The following is a 19247-nucleotide window of genomic DNA, read 5'->3' on the forward strand; positions in this document are numbered from 1 at the left end:
AGCTCAAAGGAAGACCACATCTATAATATGACAGGCAAAAGATAAAAAGACAAGCTTATCTAGGGTAGTGTTTTTCGGGGGCTTCCCAGGTGGCTCAGTAGTAAAGAATTTGCTTGTTAATGCTGGAGCTGCAGAATACGTGGGTTTGATCCCTGGGTTGGGGAGATCCCCTGGTGGAGGAAAGGGCAGTCCACTCCAGTATTCTTGCCTGGGAAATCCCATGGCCTTAGTGGGCTGCACAGCACACGAGGTCACAAAGAGTCAGACGCAACTGAGAGGCTGAGCATACACACACAGTGTTTTTCAGACTGTGAACTCCAAGTCAGTGGGCATGAGATCAGCACACCTACTGATTTGGGGGTTGGCATCAGCATTTAAAAATGGAATAGAATTAAAAAAAAAAAAACCCAAAACCCTAGTGTGTACTACACCTAGAAAGGTTAAGTATTGAAGTATTGTTTTGTGAAAAAAGGTTTCTGTTATAATGCATCAGTGATTCTTAATCCCAGCTACCCTTTGAAATTACTCAGGGAACTTCAAAAAGTATTTATGCCTGGGCCCCACAGTGAGAAATGCTAATTCAATTGGTCTGGGGTGGGGTCCCAGCCATGATGTTGCCAAAGCTCCCTTTTGCAGTCAGGCTTAAGGACCACTGTTCATGTGCGAGTGTATATTGGAACACAGCCTAAGATCTAGTTTTTATAGTCAAGGAAGTTTGGAAGCACTGATCTACAGCAAGATGTTGGCAAGTGTTTTCTGTAAAGGGCTAGCTAGTAAATAGTTGAGGCTTTTAATTGTCTCTGTCACAATTACTCAACGCTCTTATAGTACAGAAGCAGCCAGATACAACAGTAAGTGCATGGGCATGCCTGTGTTTCAATAAAACTTTATTTGCAAAACCAGGCAGAGGCTGGATTTGGGCTGTGGGCTGTGCTTTGCTGGCTCCTGATGTAGAGGAAGGCAGCAATGCACTAAACCATTTTGAATTAATACTCTCTGCTGAGGCACAGATGAGCCCCCTGCTCACCCTCCTGGGCCTGGTGCCTGCTGCTGTGCCCCTGCAGCCTTCCTGTGCTCCAGCGATTCTACATACCAGGCATGTGTGTCAGCCTGTGAGCCTGCTAAGACATGCCAGGATGGGATGCTGGGCCCGCTGGACCCAGAGCAGTGCCAGGTGCTGGGCGAGGGCTGCGTCTGCTCCGAGGGCACCATCTTGCACCGGCGCCACTCGGGGCTCTGCATCCCCGAGGAGAAGTGCGGTAAGTCCCTCCCCTCCCCCGGCAGAGGGAGTCTGCCCTAGAGTCTGCCCTGGAGTCTGGTAGACCCCAGAGTCTCCTTTGCCCTCCTATGCCCATGGCTGAGCCCCCCTGCATCCCTCCAGGTCTGCTCTGGGGTGGTCAGTTTCCCAGGGAGGGTCTGGCCTGGGACAGTCTGGGTCTCCCCACCCTCCTCAGTCCCCGGCACCTCGCCATGCCCACTGCAGCCTGCACAGACAGCACGGGCATGCCGCGGGCCCTGGGGGAGACTTGGAACAGCTCCCTCAGTGGCTGCTGCCAGCACCAGTGCCAAGCTCCAGATACAATCGTCCCGGTGGACCTGGGCTGCCCAGGTCCCCGCCCTGAAAGTTGCCCACGCTTCGGGGAGGTGGCCCTGCTGCAGCCCACTGAGGACCCCTGCTGCCTGGGGACGGTTTGCGGTGAGTCCCACCCTTAGACCTCCATTGTTAGATGGTTAAAAGACTGCAGCTCTGCTCCTTGACCTTGATGGATAGGATAAGGCCTCGGGAAATTGTGGGGGTGTGTTGGGGAGAGTGGAGGACCATGGGGGTGGGGGGAGCTGTGCCCTCTGAGTCAGTGTGGGGCAGGACTTAATGATGTGCGCTTGGAGCCAGGCACCCTGGTGGATGCTTCCTCTACTGCCTTGCAGCCTTGTGGCCCCAGCAGATCATTTAACATGAGGTCCATTCTCCTGTAACATGAGGCTGATAATAGTACCCACTTTCTGGGTTGTTATGAGAATTATAGAAGTTGATACTGATCTAGTAGAACTACAACGGGCACATGGCCCGCTGGATGAATGTTAACTCTGATGGCTCTTCTGTCTCAGTCCTGAACCCTATGTGATCCTCAGAAGCCTTCTCCAAGAACCTGGGTCCTGGGGGAAGTGCTGGGGCCAGGTGTCCAGGGGCTGGGCAGTGCTGGAGGCTGGGGGGAGTCCCGGCCTCCAGGTGACAGGCCCTGTGGCCCCCGGGCAGTGTGTAACCAGACTCTGTGTGAGGGCCTTGCCCCCACCTGCAGCCCCGGCCACCGGCTCCTCACCCACTTCCAGGAGGACTCCTGCTGCCCCAGCTACAGCTGTGGTGAGAGGCCTATCACCCAGGGGTGGGGAGCATGGCTAGCTCTGGGAATGACTGGGTTCTGTCTGGAAATGAAAGCAGGGCTAGGGTGGGGGCCCAGGCATGGCCACGCAGGGTCTGCTGCCAACCCCGAAATTCTGTTTCCCCCAGAGTGTGACCCGGACCTGTGCGAGGCAGTGCAGGTCCCCAGCTGCCGCCAGGACCAGATCCTGATCACAGGCCGCCTGGGGGATTCATGTTGCATCTCCTACCTCTGTGGTGGGTGGACGTGCCCTCCGATGGCAGCAGGCCTGCCCGGATCACCGCCACCGCCTCTCTCACCCCTGCTTCCCTGGGTGGCTGGGAGGCAAGGGTGGGGATCTTCGGGTGGAAGGGGCACAGGGAGAAGGGTGAGACCCCTGTCCAGGAAGAAGTGTAGGAGGAAACCACCACTGCTTCAAGCCGTACATTACTGAGCACAGGAAGATGGGTGCTTTTTCAGTAAAATAACTTAGGTGGAGGTGAGGGAGAACCCCTCGGCTCTGACTGCAGGACGGGTTGCATGGGACTGTGGCACGCTGCAAGCGTTACCAAGCCAATCTTGGGTCTGCTCACCTGCCCACAGCAAAGCCCACTTACTGACTCCACGTTGTGGTGAAGGAAAGTGCAGCCTTTATTGCAGGCACCAGGCAAGGAGAAACAGTTAGCTGCTCAGTTGTGTCTGACTCTTGGCGATCCCATGAAGTGTAGCCCACCAGGCTTCTCTGTCCACAGGATTTCCCAGTCAAGAATACTGGAGTGGGTTGCCCTTTCCTTCTCCAGGGGATCTTCCTGACCCAGGGATCGAACCCCAGGTCTTGCACATTGCAGGCAGATTCTTTACCATCTGAGCCACCAGGGAAGCCCGTAAGGAGAACAGGCAGTTAATGCTCAAACTCGAATTCCTTGCTTGGGGCCTGCAATAACCACAGCACTTTCCTTCACCACAACTGGGTGTCAGCAGATTGGCTTTACCGCGGCAGGCGAGCAGACCGTTTGGTTTGGTAACGCTATGAGTCTGGCTCCTGTCACACCTGTGGTTTAGGTGCTTCCCACAACCACCTGCTCTAGACCGCCCTTCCCAGTATGGGGACTGCCTGTGACAGGGGTGGCCCGTCTCTCCCCTCAGCCTGTGGAGACTGTCCGGACCCCATCCCCGAGTGTCAGGAAGGGGAGGCGCTCACTGTGGACAGGAACACCACGGAGCTCTGCTGTCCTCTGTACCAGTGCGGTGAGTCCTGCAGGACGTGGGGGCCAGGGCCAGAAGGGGCTCTGGGGACCGTCACAAACTCCTCACTCTGGGATCCATGGGCATTCAACAGGGGGCAGCAAGGAGCCCCCACATGTGGGCTCTGGAGAAGCCATGGAAGGAGGCCCCACCTGAAGAAGCTGGGCTGAATGGCGAGGGTCTGGGCTGTCACATAGATGGCTCTGAGGCTTCCTAAAGGAGGTCCCTGTCCTCCATGGAGGCCCCCAAGAGCCTGGGTTGAGGCACAAATGCTTAGGCCACTCCCACCCACCCAGCCTGGATCCACAGTCCTCATTCTGTGACTGACCCAGGCCCCTGCCTCAGGGTCTCTACCACTGTTATCATAGTCCCTACACAAGGTTGCATTCTGAAGCCTCTGAAGCCCTGTTATTCTGCAATGATAAATCAAAGTGGGCCCTTTCTGATATTTTTACAAGACATAGCACCTGTATGTATATAGGATGTACCGTAACATATTACTGTATAACATATTACTGTATACAATTACAGTAACATATTACTGTATACGATACCTAATAAGCATAGTCATAATACAGCCAGCATCATCGACTTTAAGCAAATCTATTGGATGAACATTAACAAAAGGGTTAAATTTAAATATGGCTTAATTTACAAAAATTACTTTCCACACCAACTGTAGGAGAAATGTGAGGTGGACCGCACTGGCACAGAGCATTGTAGGGGAGGGGTCTCTTCCAGCATACCCCAAGGGCAGCCCCAGTGGGATCAATTTCTAGATCCACCTTTGAAGCAATGCAGGTTCCCATGGAGGAGAGTTCCCAAAAGGCCCAGCTGTACCTGACCAAGCAGCTGCACCGGGGGCTCAGAGGCCGCTTGTCACAAAGTGTTTATAGAGCGCATCTGAGCAGAGGGTCAGCATCTTTCCTCTCCTCTGTCCTCTTCAGCCTCTATCCTCATCTCTCCTTCTCAGTTCCCTCTCGTGTTTCTCAGGAAGGACTCAAGTAATGTGGAGTGAGTACAATGGTATGGAGTCAGTCACTGTGTTGGGTGCCAATCACTTACTAGCCGTGTGGCCTGGGGCAATGTACGACTTCTCTGAGCCAAGGTTTCTCATTTGTAAAATGCGGATAATAGCATGTGCCTCAAGGGGCTATTGTGAAGATTAGAGATAATATACATGAAGTGTGTGCTATGTACATACTACCTTGGTATAATGGTGCCCGGCATACAGTGCGTGCTATCGCTTTAGCCATTTCTGACTCTTTGCAACCCTGTGGACTATATGGCCCACCAGGCTCCTCTGTCCATTCTCCAGGCAAGAATACTGGAGTAGCTTGCCATGCCCTCCTCCAGGGGACCTTCCCGACCCCAGGGATCGAACCCATGTCTCTTCTGTCTCCTGCACTGGCTGGGGAGTTCTATACCACTAGCGCCCTCAATAAAGAGAGGCCACTGATATTACCTTGTCTTCACTACACTTTTCTTGCAAAAGCGCTTAGTCTTATAGAAAGCACTGAATCCAAGTAAAGACAAGAAAACAAAAACGCAATTTTCCTATTGTCAATATCCTCCAATTTAGTACATATTCTTCCAGATATTTTCCATGCCTTTATACAATATAAATGTGTTTTACCAAATTGAGTTTATACCATACATGCTCTTTTTAAGCCAGATTTTCAGTGAATGACCTTTACTTTTCTTGCTAATACATTTTCAAGTCCTATCACACCCCATCTATGATTTGCCTGGTCTGTCCAATCCAGGATCCCAGCCAGACCCACACATTAGCATTATGTCTCTTAAGTGTCTTTGAATCTAGTAAGCGTCCTTTCTTCCACGTGACGCTAAACTGTAGAGTTTGGGTTATGGTCCAGCACAAGTCCCACCTTCTGCATTTACCTGGCCACCGCTGCTTCTTGGGACTGTTTACAGGCTCCTCTGTCTTCTGTGCTTCCATAAACTGGAAATTAGAACCAAGACTTCGTGGATTCAGGCTAAAAATCTACACTATAATTGAGCTTCGTCACACCAGGAGGTACATACTCTGTGGTTGCTGGCCCTGGATTAGGGTGACCTGTCCATCTTACATTTACAAATTTCCTCTTTCAAACAGAAAGTAACCTATCACTTAGACATTATACAAATGTCCTTCTCACCTTTCGCCTGTTAGGTTTTTGAAAATTGATTAATAATTCTTATCTGTGCCAATATTTTTTTATTAGATAAAATAAGTTTTACAATCTTTCACCTTCAGCATTGTCCCTGGCACCTTCCCTCCCCACCAGAAAGTTGTGTCCAGTGATTCCCTCCTCCTTGTCTTGGTCTCTCAATGAGTGGCTGGGGAATCCTAAACTAAGAGGGGACCTGCTGAAAAGCAGGATGAGGGGAAGTGTGAGCCCTGGAGTGTGTGTAGCATCTGCTGAAGCAGAGCAGACTGGGGCCGAGATGCTACCAGAGGAGGAAGTCTCCACAGCATGGAGGAGCTGTGTTCTTAGAGAGGAACTGTCCATCAGGAGAGCGTCCCTTGGTCCTTGACTACCCTCAGAGCACTAGTCTCAAGGTGACACAGAATCGCAAGAGGGAGGCCCAGCTGAAAGAGTTGAAGGTTCTGACATTGTCATGTTGCTAATACCTCCTGGAGCAGAGCTAGTGTCCTGACATAGATCTATGGGGAGACTTCAGGAGCCCATGCTTCTCCCCTGAACTCCAGAAGGTGCCTGAGGACACTGAGGGGGTGTGCCAGGAGGCACCCCCTCCTTAGCCAATGTGTTTCTGAGGACTGCAGCTCCAAACCCTCTGTGTCTGATGCGTCCCCGCCTCCCCTCCTGTGCAGTGTGCGAGAGCTTCCGCTGCGCCCACGTGCAGTGTGGCATGGGCACGGCCCTGGTGGAGGTGTGGAGCCCAGAGCGCTGCTGCCCCTACAAGTCCTGTGGTAAGTCCCTGCACAGAGACACCCCCTCCCCAAAGGAGGAGACCCAGGGCCCCGGGAGGGAGGCAGGAGCGGGGCCGCCACTGTCCACCTGGCTCAGGTTCTCCTCCTCCAGAGCCACCAGAGGGAAGCCTTCAAATGGCCTTCCTCCTGGCTTCATCCGCTCCCTGAGTGCTGGACATTTTTTTGTCTCCCCAGAATAAAAGAAGAAAATAAGCAACTTCCCTGTTGCAAAAAGGAAATTTTCCACCTAAAAAAAAATCTTTATTGCAACCATCAGATAGTAATCATGATTTCGTTCAAATTCACCTGAAGTCCTTTTGGGAAGCAGGTGGGGAGCGGCAGTGATCAGTGATGAATACCAGCAAACTTTACATAAAAATGGTTTTCAAAAGAGTTCAAAAACTCTGTTTTGCATCTGGGTATTTTGCTTGCTTTTTCCAGGTCTCACTAAAATGTAAACTTCATGCAGATAGGGATTTCAGTTTGTCTTATCCACAGATTTGTCCCCAAAGCACAGAAAAATCTCAGCATATAGGTGCTTAAAACTATTTGCTGCATGAGGGGGTGACTCCAAAGCATGTTTCACAGCCACTGTGACCCTGACTTCTCTTCCCTCTGAAGCCAGAGCTGGTGGAGCCCTTATGTCACAGGCAGCGGTGCCTCCAAAGTCAGCTCCTTCGCAGCTTAGAACTGGACCTTCTCACAGGCAAAGGTTCAGGGTAGAGCTCAGCTTGCTGAGTATATACTTTGGGAAATGCAAGTGATCAGAAATTCCACCCTGCCATATTCCTTCTTGGAGAGGCCCCACTCTGCTCTGCTCAGTGGGTTCTAGAGCACTGGGAGAGATGAAGCCCAGATGATGGAAGGGAACCTGGGGTTGACCCATCCACCCGCTTATCCTCCCTGCACATTCAATTATGGACCCATCACACCCCACCTGCCCAACCTGGGGAGCTGCAGCCCCCATGTGGGGATGGAGGGAAGCTAGAAGGGAGACTGCACTTATGATGAGGAATCTGGGAGGCCCAGGGGGCTCCCGCCTGGACATCTCTGGTGAGGTGGGTCCTGGCCCCTCCTGTTTTTCAGAATGTGACTGTGACACCATCCCAGTGCCCCGGTGCCATCTGGTATGAAGACCCTGCCCCTCCCCACTCCCCCTGGTCTTCCTCCCACCTTTTCTTTCCTCCCTTTTCCTTCTCCACTCCTTTCATCTGGTCGATGAGCCTTGAACGGCAAGTCAGCATTCTTGTATCAAGTTCTGCTCTCTGGGCATAGTACCCTTGCTTGTAAAGTGGGTCTGATCATAGTTCAGAGTTGTGGTGAGGATTCAGTACTACAAGGAAAACATTGATGGTGGTGGTGGTGGTGGGGATGATGGTGGGGATGGCGGAGATGATGGTGATACTCATGACAGTAGCTGATGTTTCAGTTCAGTCGCTCAGTCATGTCTGACTCTTTGCGACCCCATGGACTGCAGGACGCCAGGCTTCCCTTTCCATCACCAACTCCTGCAGCTTACTCAAATTCATGTCCATCGAGTCACTGACACCATCCAACCCTCTCATCCTCTGTCATCCCCTTCTCCTCCCACCTTCAATCTTTCCCAGCATCAGAGTCTTTTCTAGTGAGTCAGTTCTTTGCATCACGGTGGCCAAAGTATTATAGCTTCAGCTTCAGCATCAGTCCTTCCAGTGAATATTCAGGACTGACTTCCTTTAGGATAGACTGGTTGGATCTCCTTGCAGTCCAAGGGACTCTCAAGAGCCTTCTCCAACACCATAGTTCAAGAGTATCCATTCTTCGGCACTCAGCTTTCTTTATAGTCCAACTCTCACATCCATACATGACTACTGGAAAAACCATAGCTTTTACTAGACTTTATATACATTATCGTATTAATTCTCATGATAACCCAAACGAGGTGGACTCTGTGATTATCTCGGTACAAAAAAGGAAACTAAGGTTAATGCAATGTAGCTAGTAAATCTCAGAGCCAGGATTGAAACCCAGGAAATCTGACTTCAGAAAACATGTCCTTAACTATCAGGCTGCATGGCCACTGAGAAAAGTTGAAAATACTTTAAGAAATGGAAAGTTGTGTTTAAAGTTATGTTGTTTACATGATTTTCTGGATCATAAGTATTCCCTCCCTCCCACCCAGCCCTCATGTCTTCTCATGTTTTCCCCCATCCCAGCCTCTTCTCCTTTTAACTGGGTTAGGAGGAAGGAAAGTGTATGAGCAGAGCAGGGCTCTGGGCCACCAGCCATGCAGGGGCCCCGCTGATATGGCCAGTGGGTGCTCAGGATAACAGGAGAGGCCCATGGCCCAGAAGAGGACATTGGGGAGCAACTCCTCAGCAGGGAGGAGCACCCAGGCATCCTTATAAGAGGATGACTGAACTCACAGGGTGCCAAGGGCCCCCCTGGCCAACAGGCCTGCCAGCCCCCTCCCTACCCACTGCAAGGAAACTACGGACAGAGAGAGGGCCCCAGGTGGCAGGCTGCTCCCGACGGTGGGGCTAGGCCTCCCCAACCCTGGGGTGCTGACCTCCTCTGCCCACCCAGTGGGAGAAGTCCCAGCTGGACGAGGCGTTCATGCGCAGTGCGGGAGAACGTGTGTGGCTGCGCCAAATATGAGTGCGGTAAGTGGGGAGGGGAGAGCTAGGGAGGTAGAGCAGGTTGGGCGGTCCAGGGCTGGGCCAGTCAGCGTGGGGCTGGTAGGGGTGCTGGGCTCTTGCTGACTGTCACCACCCTGCTCGCCCATCCAGTGAAGGCCCCCGTGTGTCTGAGTCGCGAGCTGGGGGTGATGCAGCCGGGCCAGACGGTGGTGGAGCTCTCAGCAGATGGTGTGTGCCACACCTCCCGCTGCACTGACGTGCTCGACCCTCTGACCAGCTTCTACCAGATCAACACCACCTCCGTGCTGTGTGACGTCCACTGTGAGGCGGTAGGGGGAGGGGGCTGGGGGCCCGGGGGGCTGGGTGTCCGTGGGGCCCTTCAAGCTTGCCCAAGCTCTTTGGACAAGTCTAGAGGGTGGGCATGGCGGGGGACCTCCAAGACCCCCTGTGCAAAGTGCCGAAGCCAGAGGGGAATAGCAAGAGTGCAGGCCTGGTGAGGGTGGACATTTGACAGAGAAAATACACATTTATTAAGCACCTACTTGTGCCTGGCACATTCCCTGTCATCTTGGTTTGTGTCTTTGTATTGCTACCATTTGTTGAGTGCTTCTTTATGCCCAGTACCTAGGACAGCAACTGGCTTCTAGTAAGGCCTGGATCAGAATTAGTCGAGCAAAAGATGATGAAATTATTCCCATTTTTCAGATGAGAAAACTGAAGTTTAGGGAGGTCCAGCTGTTTGTCAACATTTCCCCAGGAACTGGGACCCAAACGAAAGTTTATCTGGAATGAATACTGGCACCCTTAGTTAGCAGCCATGCCGTCTCTTGGTCCACTGGGGCTGGGTCAAGGAAGGGCTGTAAGGGAGGTTCAGGGTACATAACGACGGCCTTCCTACTCGACATTGAAAGAGGCTGGGGGTTTCCTTCCCAGCCATCTCCAGCGCCCCTCCTCTGGTTTCTGGGCTCAGGGACAAGTAGAGAGTGGGAGCGCAGGAGGGTGGAGGTGGGCCCCGGGGCTGAGCCCATCGAGTCCCGCCCCGTCCTACAGAACCAGGAGTACGAGCACCCGAGGGACCTGGCAGCCTGCTGCGGCTCCTGCAGGAACGTGTCCTGCCTCTTCACCTTCCCCAACGGCACCACCTCCCTGTTCTTGGTATGCCGCCCTTAACTACACAGCTAGGAAGGGGTCCCAGGCAGGGACACCTAGGACCAGCTCCCAGGACTGGGTCCACATGGGGTCCTGGGCAGTGCCAAGTTCTGGGTGGCACCTGTCCTCAGAGCTGTGCCCTGTTGGTTCACTTGGGCCATCGTCCCCAAGCCCCCATCACCCCCCCTGTCCCCCCAGCCCGGGGCGTCCTGGATCGCAGACTGCACCCGCCACCACTGCAGCAGCACTCCCTTGGGTGCCGTGCTCGTCCGCTCGCCCATCAGCTGCCCGCCGCTCAACGAGACCGAGTGTGCCAAGGTCAGTGCCAGCCACCTCTCCCTACAGCATGGCTGGAGGCCAGGGGTACTGGCTGTCTTAGTGGTGGTGGTGGGTAGGGGCAGGGGTGTCTTTTGGTGTGGAGATGTGTGGAAGGAGGTCTTCCCTGGAACCTGGACGTATCCAGCCACCTTGACTCCACCCCAACTCCACACCTCTCCATGTATCTTTGCTCTGACCCCATCATACTGCATCCACACACATCACATGAGCGCATCCAGATGCACACAGACATACACACATTCTCAGCACACTCATATACACACCACCGTGGGCAGTCAGCCACCCTCAGGCACCACACACTCCACAGGGCCGTTAACACCTCATCGGGCCAGTGCGCATGCCACACACCAAGGCACACTTGCACACATGCATCACACAGATGTGTTGTTCAGTCCTGCAGTGCTAGCATGGAGAGCTGTCATTCTGCACACACCTAAAGGAAAAGATTTCCTGGAGGGTTTAGGCCTATAGTTGAATTATTAGAGTTCCTGACATTCAGTTCAGTTCAGTTGCTCAGTTGTGTCTGACTCTGCAACCCCATGGACTGCAGCACGCCAGGCTTCCCTGTCCATCACCAACTCCCCGAGCTTACTCAAACTCATGTCCATCGAGTCAGTGATGCCATCCAACCATCTCATTCTCTGTCATCCCCCTTTCCTCCTGCCTTCAGTCTTTCCCAGCATCAGGGTCTTTTCCAGTGAGTCAGTTGTTCGCATCAGGAGGCCAAAGTATTGGAGTTTCAGCTTCAACATCAGTCCTTCCAATGAATATTCAGGACTGATTTCCTATAGGATGGACTGGTTGGATCTCCTTGCAGTCCAAGGAACTCTCAAGAGTCTCCTCCAACACCACAGTTCAAAAGCATCAAGTCTTCGGCGCTCAGCTTTCTTTATGGTCCAACTCTCACATCTATACATGACTACTGAAAAAACCATAGTTTTGACTAGACGGATCTTTGCTGGGAAAGTAATGTCTCTGCTTTTTAATATGCTGTCTAGGTTGGTCATAGCTTTTCTTCCAAGGACCAAGCATCTTTTAACTTCATGACTGCAATCACCATCTGCAGTGATTTAGGAGCCCCAGAAAATAAAGTCTGTCACTGCTTCCACTGTTTCCACATTTATTTGCCATGAAGTGATGGGACCAGATGCCATGATCTTAGTTTTCTGAATGTTGAGTGTTAAGCCAACTTTTTCACTCTCCTCTTTCACTTTCATCAAGAGGCTCTTTAGTTCTTCACTTTCTGCCATGAGGGTGGTGTCATCTGCATTTCTGAGGTTATTGATATTTCTCCCAGCAATCTTGATTCCACCTTGTGATTCATCCAGCCCAGCATTTCTCATGATGTACTCTGCATGTAAGTTAAATAAACAGGGTGACAATACACAGCCTTGACATACTCCTTTCTCAATTTGGAACCAGTCTGTTGTTCCATGTCCAGTTCTAACTTTTGCTTCCTGACCTGAATACAGATTTCTCAGGAGGCAGGTCAGGTGGTCTGGTATTCCCATCTCTCATAATTTTCCACAGTTTATTGTGATCCACAGAGTCAAAGGCTTTGGCATAGTCAATAAAGCAGAAATAGATGTTTTTCTGGAACTCTCTTGCTTTTTTGGTGATCCAGCAGATGTTGGCAATTTGATCTCTGGTTCCTCTGCCTTTTCTAAATCCAGTTTGAACACTTGGAAGTTCTTGGTTCATGTACTGTTGAAGCCTGGCTTGGAGAATTTTGAGCATTACTTTGCTCGTGTGTGAGACAAGTGCAATTGTGCGGTAGTTTGAGCATTCTTTGGCATTGTCTTTCTTTGGGATTGGAACAAAAACTGACCTTTTCCAGTCCTGTGGCCACTGCTCAGTTTTCCAGATTTGCTGATGTATTGAGTGAAGAACTTTAGCAGCAGCATCTTTTAGGATTTGAAATAGCTCTACTGGAATTCCATCACCTCCACTAGCTTTGTTCATAGTGATGCTTCCTAAGGCCCAGTTGACTTTGCATTCCAGGTTGTCTGGCTCTAGGTGAGTGATCACACCATCGTGATTATCTGGGTTGTGCAGATCTTTTTTGTACAGTTCTTCTGTGTATTCTTGCCACCTCTTCTTAATATTTTCTGCTTCTGTTAGGTCCATACCATTTCTGTCCTTTATCGAGCCCATCTTTACATGAAATGTTCCCTTGGTATCTCTAATTTTCTTGAAGAGATCTCTAGTCTTTCCCATTCTAATGGGAAAGACTCTCTATTTCTTTGCACTAATCACTAAGAAAGGCTTTCGTATCTCTCTTTGCTATTTTTTGGAACTCTGCATTCAGATGGGTATATCTTTCCTTTTCTCCTTTGCCTTTAGCTACTCTTCTCAGCTGTTTGGAAGGACTGCTCAGACAGCCATTTTGCCTTTTTGCATTTCTTTTTCTTGGGGATGGTCTTGATCACTGCCTATGATCCTGTACAATGTCACAAACCTCTGTCCATAGTTCTTCAGGCACCCTGTCTATCACATCTAGTCCCTTAAATCTATTTCTCACTTTCACTGTATAATCGTTAGGGATTTGATTTAGGTCATACCTGAATGGTCTAGTGGTTTTCCCTACTTTCTTCAATTTAAGTCTGAATTTGGCAATAAGGAGTTCATGGTCTGAGCCACAGTCAGCTCCCAGTCTTGTTTTTGTTGACTGTATAGAGCTTCTCCATCTTTGGCTGCAAAGAATATAATCAGTCTGATTTCGGTGTTGACTATCTGGTGATATCCATGTATAGAGTCTTCTCTTGTGTTGTTGGAAGAGGGTGTTTGCTATGAGCAGTGTGTTCTCTTGGCAAAACTCTATTAGCCTTTGCCCAGCTTCATTAGGTACTCCAAGGCCAAATTTGCCTGTTACTCCACGTATCTCTTGACTTCCTACTTTTGCATTCCAGTCCCCTATAATGAAAAGGACATCTTTTTTGGGTGTTAGTTCCAGAAGGTCTTCCAGGCCTTCATAGAAACCATTCAACTTCAGTTTCTTCACCATTACTGGTCAGGGCATAGACTTGGATTACTGTGATATTGAATGGTTTTCCTTGGAAATGAACAAATGTCATTCAGTCATTTTGAGACTGCATCCAAGTACTGCATTTCAGACTCTTTTGTTGACTATGATGGCTGCTACATTTCTTCTAAGGGATTCTTGCCCGCAGTAGTAGATATAATGGTCATCTGAGTTAAATTCACCCATTCCAGTCCATTTTAGTTCGCTGATTCCTAAAATGTCAATGTTCACTCTTGCCATCTCCTGTTTGACCACTTCCAATTTGCCTTGATTCATGGAACTAAAATGGCACCCCACTCCAGTACTCTTGCCTGGAAAATCCCATGGACTGAGAAGCCTGATAGGTTACAGTCCATGGGGTCGCAAAGAGTTGGACATGACTGAGTGACTTCACTTTCTTTCACTTTTCATGGACCTAACATTCCAGGTTCAGATGCAATATTGTTTTTTACAGCATTGGACTTTACTTCCATCACCAGTCACATCCACAACTGGGTGTTGTTTTTGCTTTGGCTCCTTTTGGCTCCAAAATAACTTTCTGGAGTTATTTCTCCACTGACCTCCAGTAGCATATTGGGCACCTACTGACCTGGGGAGTTCATCTTTCAGTGTCCTATCTTTTTGCTTTTTCATACTGTTCATGGGGTTCTCAAGACAAGAATACTGAAGTGGTTTGCCATTCCCTTCTCCAGTGAACCACATTTTGTCAGAAGTCTCCACCATGACCCATCCATCTTGGGTGGTCCTACATGGCATGGCTCATAGTTTCATTGAGTTAGACAAGGCTGTGGTCCATGTGATCAGATTGGTTAGTTTTCTGTGACTGTGGTTTTCATTCTATCTGCCCTCTGATGGAGAAGGATAAGAGTCTTATGGAAGCTTCCTGATGGGAGAGACTGATTGAGAGGGAAACTGGGTCTTGTTCTGATGGGCCGGGCCATGCTCAGTAAATCTTTAATCCAATTTTAAATTGGAGGGCTGTGTTCCCTCCCTGTTGTTTGACCTGAGGCCAAATTATAGTGGAGGTAATGAAAATAATGGCGACCTCCTTCAAGAGGTCCCATGCACGCACTGCTGCACTCAGTGCCCCTGATGTAGCCTGATGCAGGCCACCGCTGACCCACGCCTCTGCCAGAGACTCCTGGACATTGACATTAATACTGAGCTTTTAACGATTTCTGGTCTCACCCAGAATACAATTACACACATCCAGTCATTCTCTCTCATTCATACCGACACACATATGCAAAATCACACATAAATCACAAAAATCACACACATATACTGAGACACACACACACACACACACACACACACACACATACTTATTTACAAAGAACTGTCACATCCATTCTTTTATCCATTTCACTGTAGAGGAGAAGGGCTATCAGGGATCATTGTCCCATTTTAGACGTGGGAGAATGGGCTTCCCTGGTAGCTCAGTGGTAAAGAATCTTGCTGCCAAGTAGATGTGAGTTCGATCCCTGGGTTGGGAAGATCCCCTGGAGTAGGAAATGGCAACCCCACTCCAATATTCTTGCCTGGAAAATCCCATGGACAGATATGGGCTACAGTTCATGGATTCGACTTAGCGACTGAGCAGAAGCACAAGCAGGAGAGATGGCAAAACTGAGTCCAGAGGAAAGAGGTATATTATCCAGGACTGAGAGAGAGCCCAGACCACTGCTCCACATAGGTCAGTCCCTTCCCTCTCCCTCCCCTGACCCTCTGTGCAGGAAACACTAAGCGGGCTGACAGTGCCGGGGGCAGGGTACATAAGGAGAGCTACCGCCACACAGACAGGAGGCCCTGGCACCCTGCCCCATCTCTACCCAGCCTCCAGCCTCACTGGGGGCTGAGGTAGTCTTAGATCCAGTGTCCCAACCAGTCAGGTTAGGCTTTGTGACTCTCAATGATGGCCAGCCCAGGGGCCCTTCCCGCTCTGGCCTGGGCCTGCTGGACCACTGGGCCTGGAACTCCTGCCCTGGAGCATCATGGGAGGAAACAAGTCAAGACTCTTGCAATCTTTGTGCCTCTTGCTGACATCTTGGCTCCTGGCCTAGACAGAGTCTGCCACCCACCTCTTCTCCTCTCCCTCTAGGTTGGGGGCTCAGTGGTACCTTCCTTGGAAGGATGCTGCAGGACATGTGAGTGAGCAAATGTAGGCCATTGAGGGTGGGGAGGGGGCTCTGGTCGGGGGTACAGGGTATCATGTTGGGGCTCAGAGGGCCAGGTTCCTGGCCTGGCACCTCTGGTGGTGGCTCTTTCTGAGGGAGTAGATGAAGAGATAACACTTCCACCGTGGTGTTCACAGAGCTGATGTAGGGCTGCAGGTGGGCAGGGGCCGTGCTCACATCCCTTTCCCAATAAAAGGCCTCTGCTCCTTGTTGGACATGGGGGACATTGGGATGTTGGATCCAGGAGGTCAGTAACTCCCCAGCTACTCTGCCTCCTCCGGGCATGCCATGACTTCCAGCCCAGATGCCCCTACGTGAATTCTCCTGTGCTCAGGAGCCCTGTCTTGGAGGTGCCTCCTGGGTGGGCCTCAGGCGCACGGGCTCCCTGACCAGGTCTGAGTGAGAGCTCTGAGCATCTGTCCTCACCCCTACCCCGGGAACCCACAGCCCCAGCTGCATGTGTGTGTGTGCTCCCATCAGCCTGAGGACCTTTGACCCCATGCCTCTCATTCCCCAGGGCCCTTGACCCTCCCATGGAGGGATGTAGGATATGGGACCCTTTTATGTCCAGCTCACATATTCCAAGGACACTGAGCTCAGTGCCTCATTGGCTGATCTCTGTCCCCTGAGGATCACAACAGAGTTGTGCCTCTGTTTCCTGGCACAACTCATGCTCTCTGAATGTCCCAGGTGCTCCATGTGACCTGTGACCCGTGTCCCTCTCCCCAGGTTTCCCGGGGACCCTGCTTCCCGTGGTCCCCATTAGCCCCGCCTCTCCTCCACGCGTTATTGTCCACTGCCACCCAGGTACTCCTCTCGGAAGCCCATGGGACGGAGGCGTGTAGCTGCATTGCTATTTCCAGCAATGTCCCTAATGCTAGGTGGCCCCAAGCCCTGCGGGTGGGGGAGGGGGGCATGGTGCCCCAGCTCCCTGCCGCTGGCAAAGGCCATAAGGCCCACAGTGCATGCTGGGTAGCAGGCTGCACCCTGGGCTAGCATGGGGATGCTTCAGCAGTGGCCACTCTCCTGGCACCACATGCCCACCAATGCCCAGTGGTTTGCTCCCACTGGTCACTCAGCTGGTCTCAGCCCAGGACCCTGATGCCATGGCCAGGACAGTCCTTGGTTCTTCTGCTTCCTGGGACTAGAGAAGGAGGAAAAAGTGCACTTAGCTCTGGCAAGGAGACCTCCAGCAGGTGTGGTCAGAAACCCACTGTGGTGAAGCCCAGAGGCCAGAAGAGAGGATTCCACCCCATTTCCTGTGGGCACACTGGGGTCACAGAGGGAGTCTATGCATCTGGCAAATATTTGTTTAGCACCAATATGCCAGGCCTTGTTCTAGGCCCTGTAGATAAAGCAAAAATGACACAGTCTCGTGGAGTTGCCGTTTTAGTGGGGGAGTGAAAGTGTGAAAGTCGCTTAGTCGTGTCCGACTATACAGTCCATGGAATTCTCTAGGCCAGAATACTGGAGTGGGTAACCTCTCCCTTCTCCAGGGGATCTTCCCAACCCAGGGATTGAACCCAGGTCTCCTGGTTAGGCAGATTCTTTTTACCTGCTGAGCCCCAAGGGTAAAGCTATATTGCTTAGTGGGAGAGACAGAATGGCAAGTAAATTACAGTAAGATGGATGTAACTGGGTTATGGGGGTTGAAATTTATGCACTTGGGGGTGGGCTTCATTAAGAAAAGGATCCCAAACTTACAAGAGTGAAGATTTACTTAGAATGAGAACTCATAACAAATTGTGGAAGGAGCCTGTGCAAAAGAAGACCCTAATGCTTATGTGTCAAGAGCATCATTTCACATCTGTCTCTCAGGATGGTGACAGTGCCCTGGGTAGAAATAGGGAAGGGAGGGATCAGGGAAGGAGGTTGGGTGGAGCAGGATGCTGTTGTTTAAGAAGAGGATCAGGAAAGGCCTTGGTGAGGGAATATTTGAGCAGGTGAGGGTGTGCATGAGCCATGTGACTGGTTGTGGGAAGCATGGTCCAGGAAGAGGGTTTATCATGGACCGTGATAAGCATGGTCCATGCTTATCAGTTTCTATCTCTGCGATGCCCACGTGAGGTGGGCCTGTCGTGTTTGATAGCTATGGAAGCCGAGTGATCCTGCTGTGTGCAAGCATTGACTATGCTAGGGACTGGGGCTTCCATTCACTCCAGAAACTGCAAAATCTGAATGCTTGAACAAAAGCTCAGAGAGGGGACAATACACACCCAGGGTCACCAATGGCTTAGAGACAGGTATTGGGGCTTGGGTAGAGGGGCAGCTTGCTTTGTCCCCAGATCCTCCTCTCCCCTAGCCCAGAGCCCCCAGGCCATCTCAGGCATCCTTCTCTGTCTCACCATCTCCCCTGCCTTGCCGCCTCCAACTCCTTCCGGGGCACTGGGTCACGAGCTTTTCCTCTGATTGGGAGGGACTCTAATGTGGGGCACTAACGCTGGTGGAGGGGCCCTCCAGCATGACACTAACCCCCCCAGTCTGGCCCAGCCTGCAGCCCCGGGAGCACTCCTTAGCCGTAGCTGCCTCACTCACCCTGTCCCCGCAGGTAAAGAGGATGGGCGCTCCTGCAAGAAGGTGACAATCCGCATGACCATCCGCAAGAATGAATGCAGGAGCAACACCCCTGTGCGTGGCCCTGGCAAGACGGTGGGGGTGGGGTGGGGTGGGGCGAACCGAATATGGGAATGGAGGGAGCTTTGGGGGGAAGGAAGCCTCACAGGCCGCCTCACTGGCCTGCCTATCTCCAGGTGAACCTAGTGTCCTGTGATGGGAGGTGCCCATCCGCCAGCATCTACAACTATAACATCAACACCTACGCCCGCTTCTGCAAGTGCTGCCGTGAGGTGGGCCTGCAGCGGCGCTCCGTGCAGCTCTTCTGTGCCACCAATGCCACCTGGGTGCCCTACACGTTGCAGGAGCCCACCGACTGTGCCTGCCAGTGGTCCTGAGGCCTGGGGGCGGGGGCTGGCCGGACCACTGTCTGCTCTGGCTGGCCTAGTGTAGGGTGGGCGGGGGCGGGGGCACTAAAAGTATGGAGAGCTGGTATGTGCTGAGGGTGGAATGAGCAGAGCACAGAGAGTGACCAGAACCGGCCGCACTGGCCCATCCTGCCTCTCCCTCCTCCACATGTGGGAGAGTGCCACAGCTTGGGGCTCAGGGAGCTCAACTCTGTCCCTGGCTTGAGGTCTGGGAAGGGCCCTCTGTCACTGGAGACTCTGGCTGCAGTGTTGGTGGAGGAGGAGACAGCTTTCCTGAGAAGCTGGGACCAAGGCTGTACCCAAGACCCAGCAGAGAGCCTGGATCTGATGACCCATCCTCCTCCTTGGCCCTCTGGACCACAGAAGAACCACAAACTCAGTAAAAGGAAAGAGGGCTTTAATTGCAACACCCGGATGTGCTCAG

At 51.7% G+C, this 19247-nt stretch overlaps 1 protein-coding gene across 1 annotated transcript in view; it reads left to right on the forward strand.

The window, feature by feature from the left end:
* OTOG (otogelin) overlaps nucleotides 1-18878 on the forward strand; it is an 85749-nt gene extending 66871 nt beyond the window's left edge. The window contains 15 exon segments of the mRNA XM_070384044.1: nucleotides 1065-1259; nucleotides 1484-1696; nucleotides 2255-2359; nucleotides 2507-2614; nucleotides 3504-3605; nucleotides 6439-6537; nucleotides 7624-7664; nucleotides 9103-9144; nucleotides 9146-9179; nucleotides 9306-9484; nucleotides 10206-10310; nucleotides 10503-10622; nucleotides 15767-15812; nucleotides 18391-18470; nucleotides 18593-18878. Coding sequence (XP_070240145.1) covers nucleotides 1065-1259; nucleotides 1484-1696; nucleotides 2255-2359; nucleotides 2507-2614; nucleotides 3504-3605; nucleotides 6439-6537; nucleotides 7624-7664; nucleotides 9103-9144; nucleotides 9146-9179; nucleotides 9306-9484; nucleotides 10206-10310; nucleotides 10503-10622; nucleotides 15767-15812; nucleotides 18391-18470; nucleotides 18593-18793 — 1670 coding nt within the window. The 3' untranslated portion in view covers nucleotides 18794-18878.
* Nucleotides 18879-19247: the final 369 nt, after the last annotated feature.

This window comes from Bos mutus, chromosome 15 (assembly GCF_027580195.1).
Source record: "Bos mutus isolate GX-2022 chromosome 15, NWIPB_WYAK_1.1, whole genome shotgun sequence".
NCBI lineage: Eukaryota > Metazoa > Chordata > Mammalia > Artiodactyla > Bovidae > Bos > Bos mutus.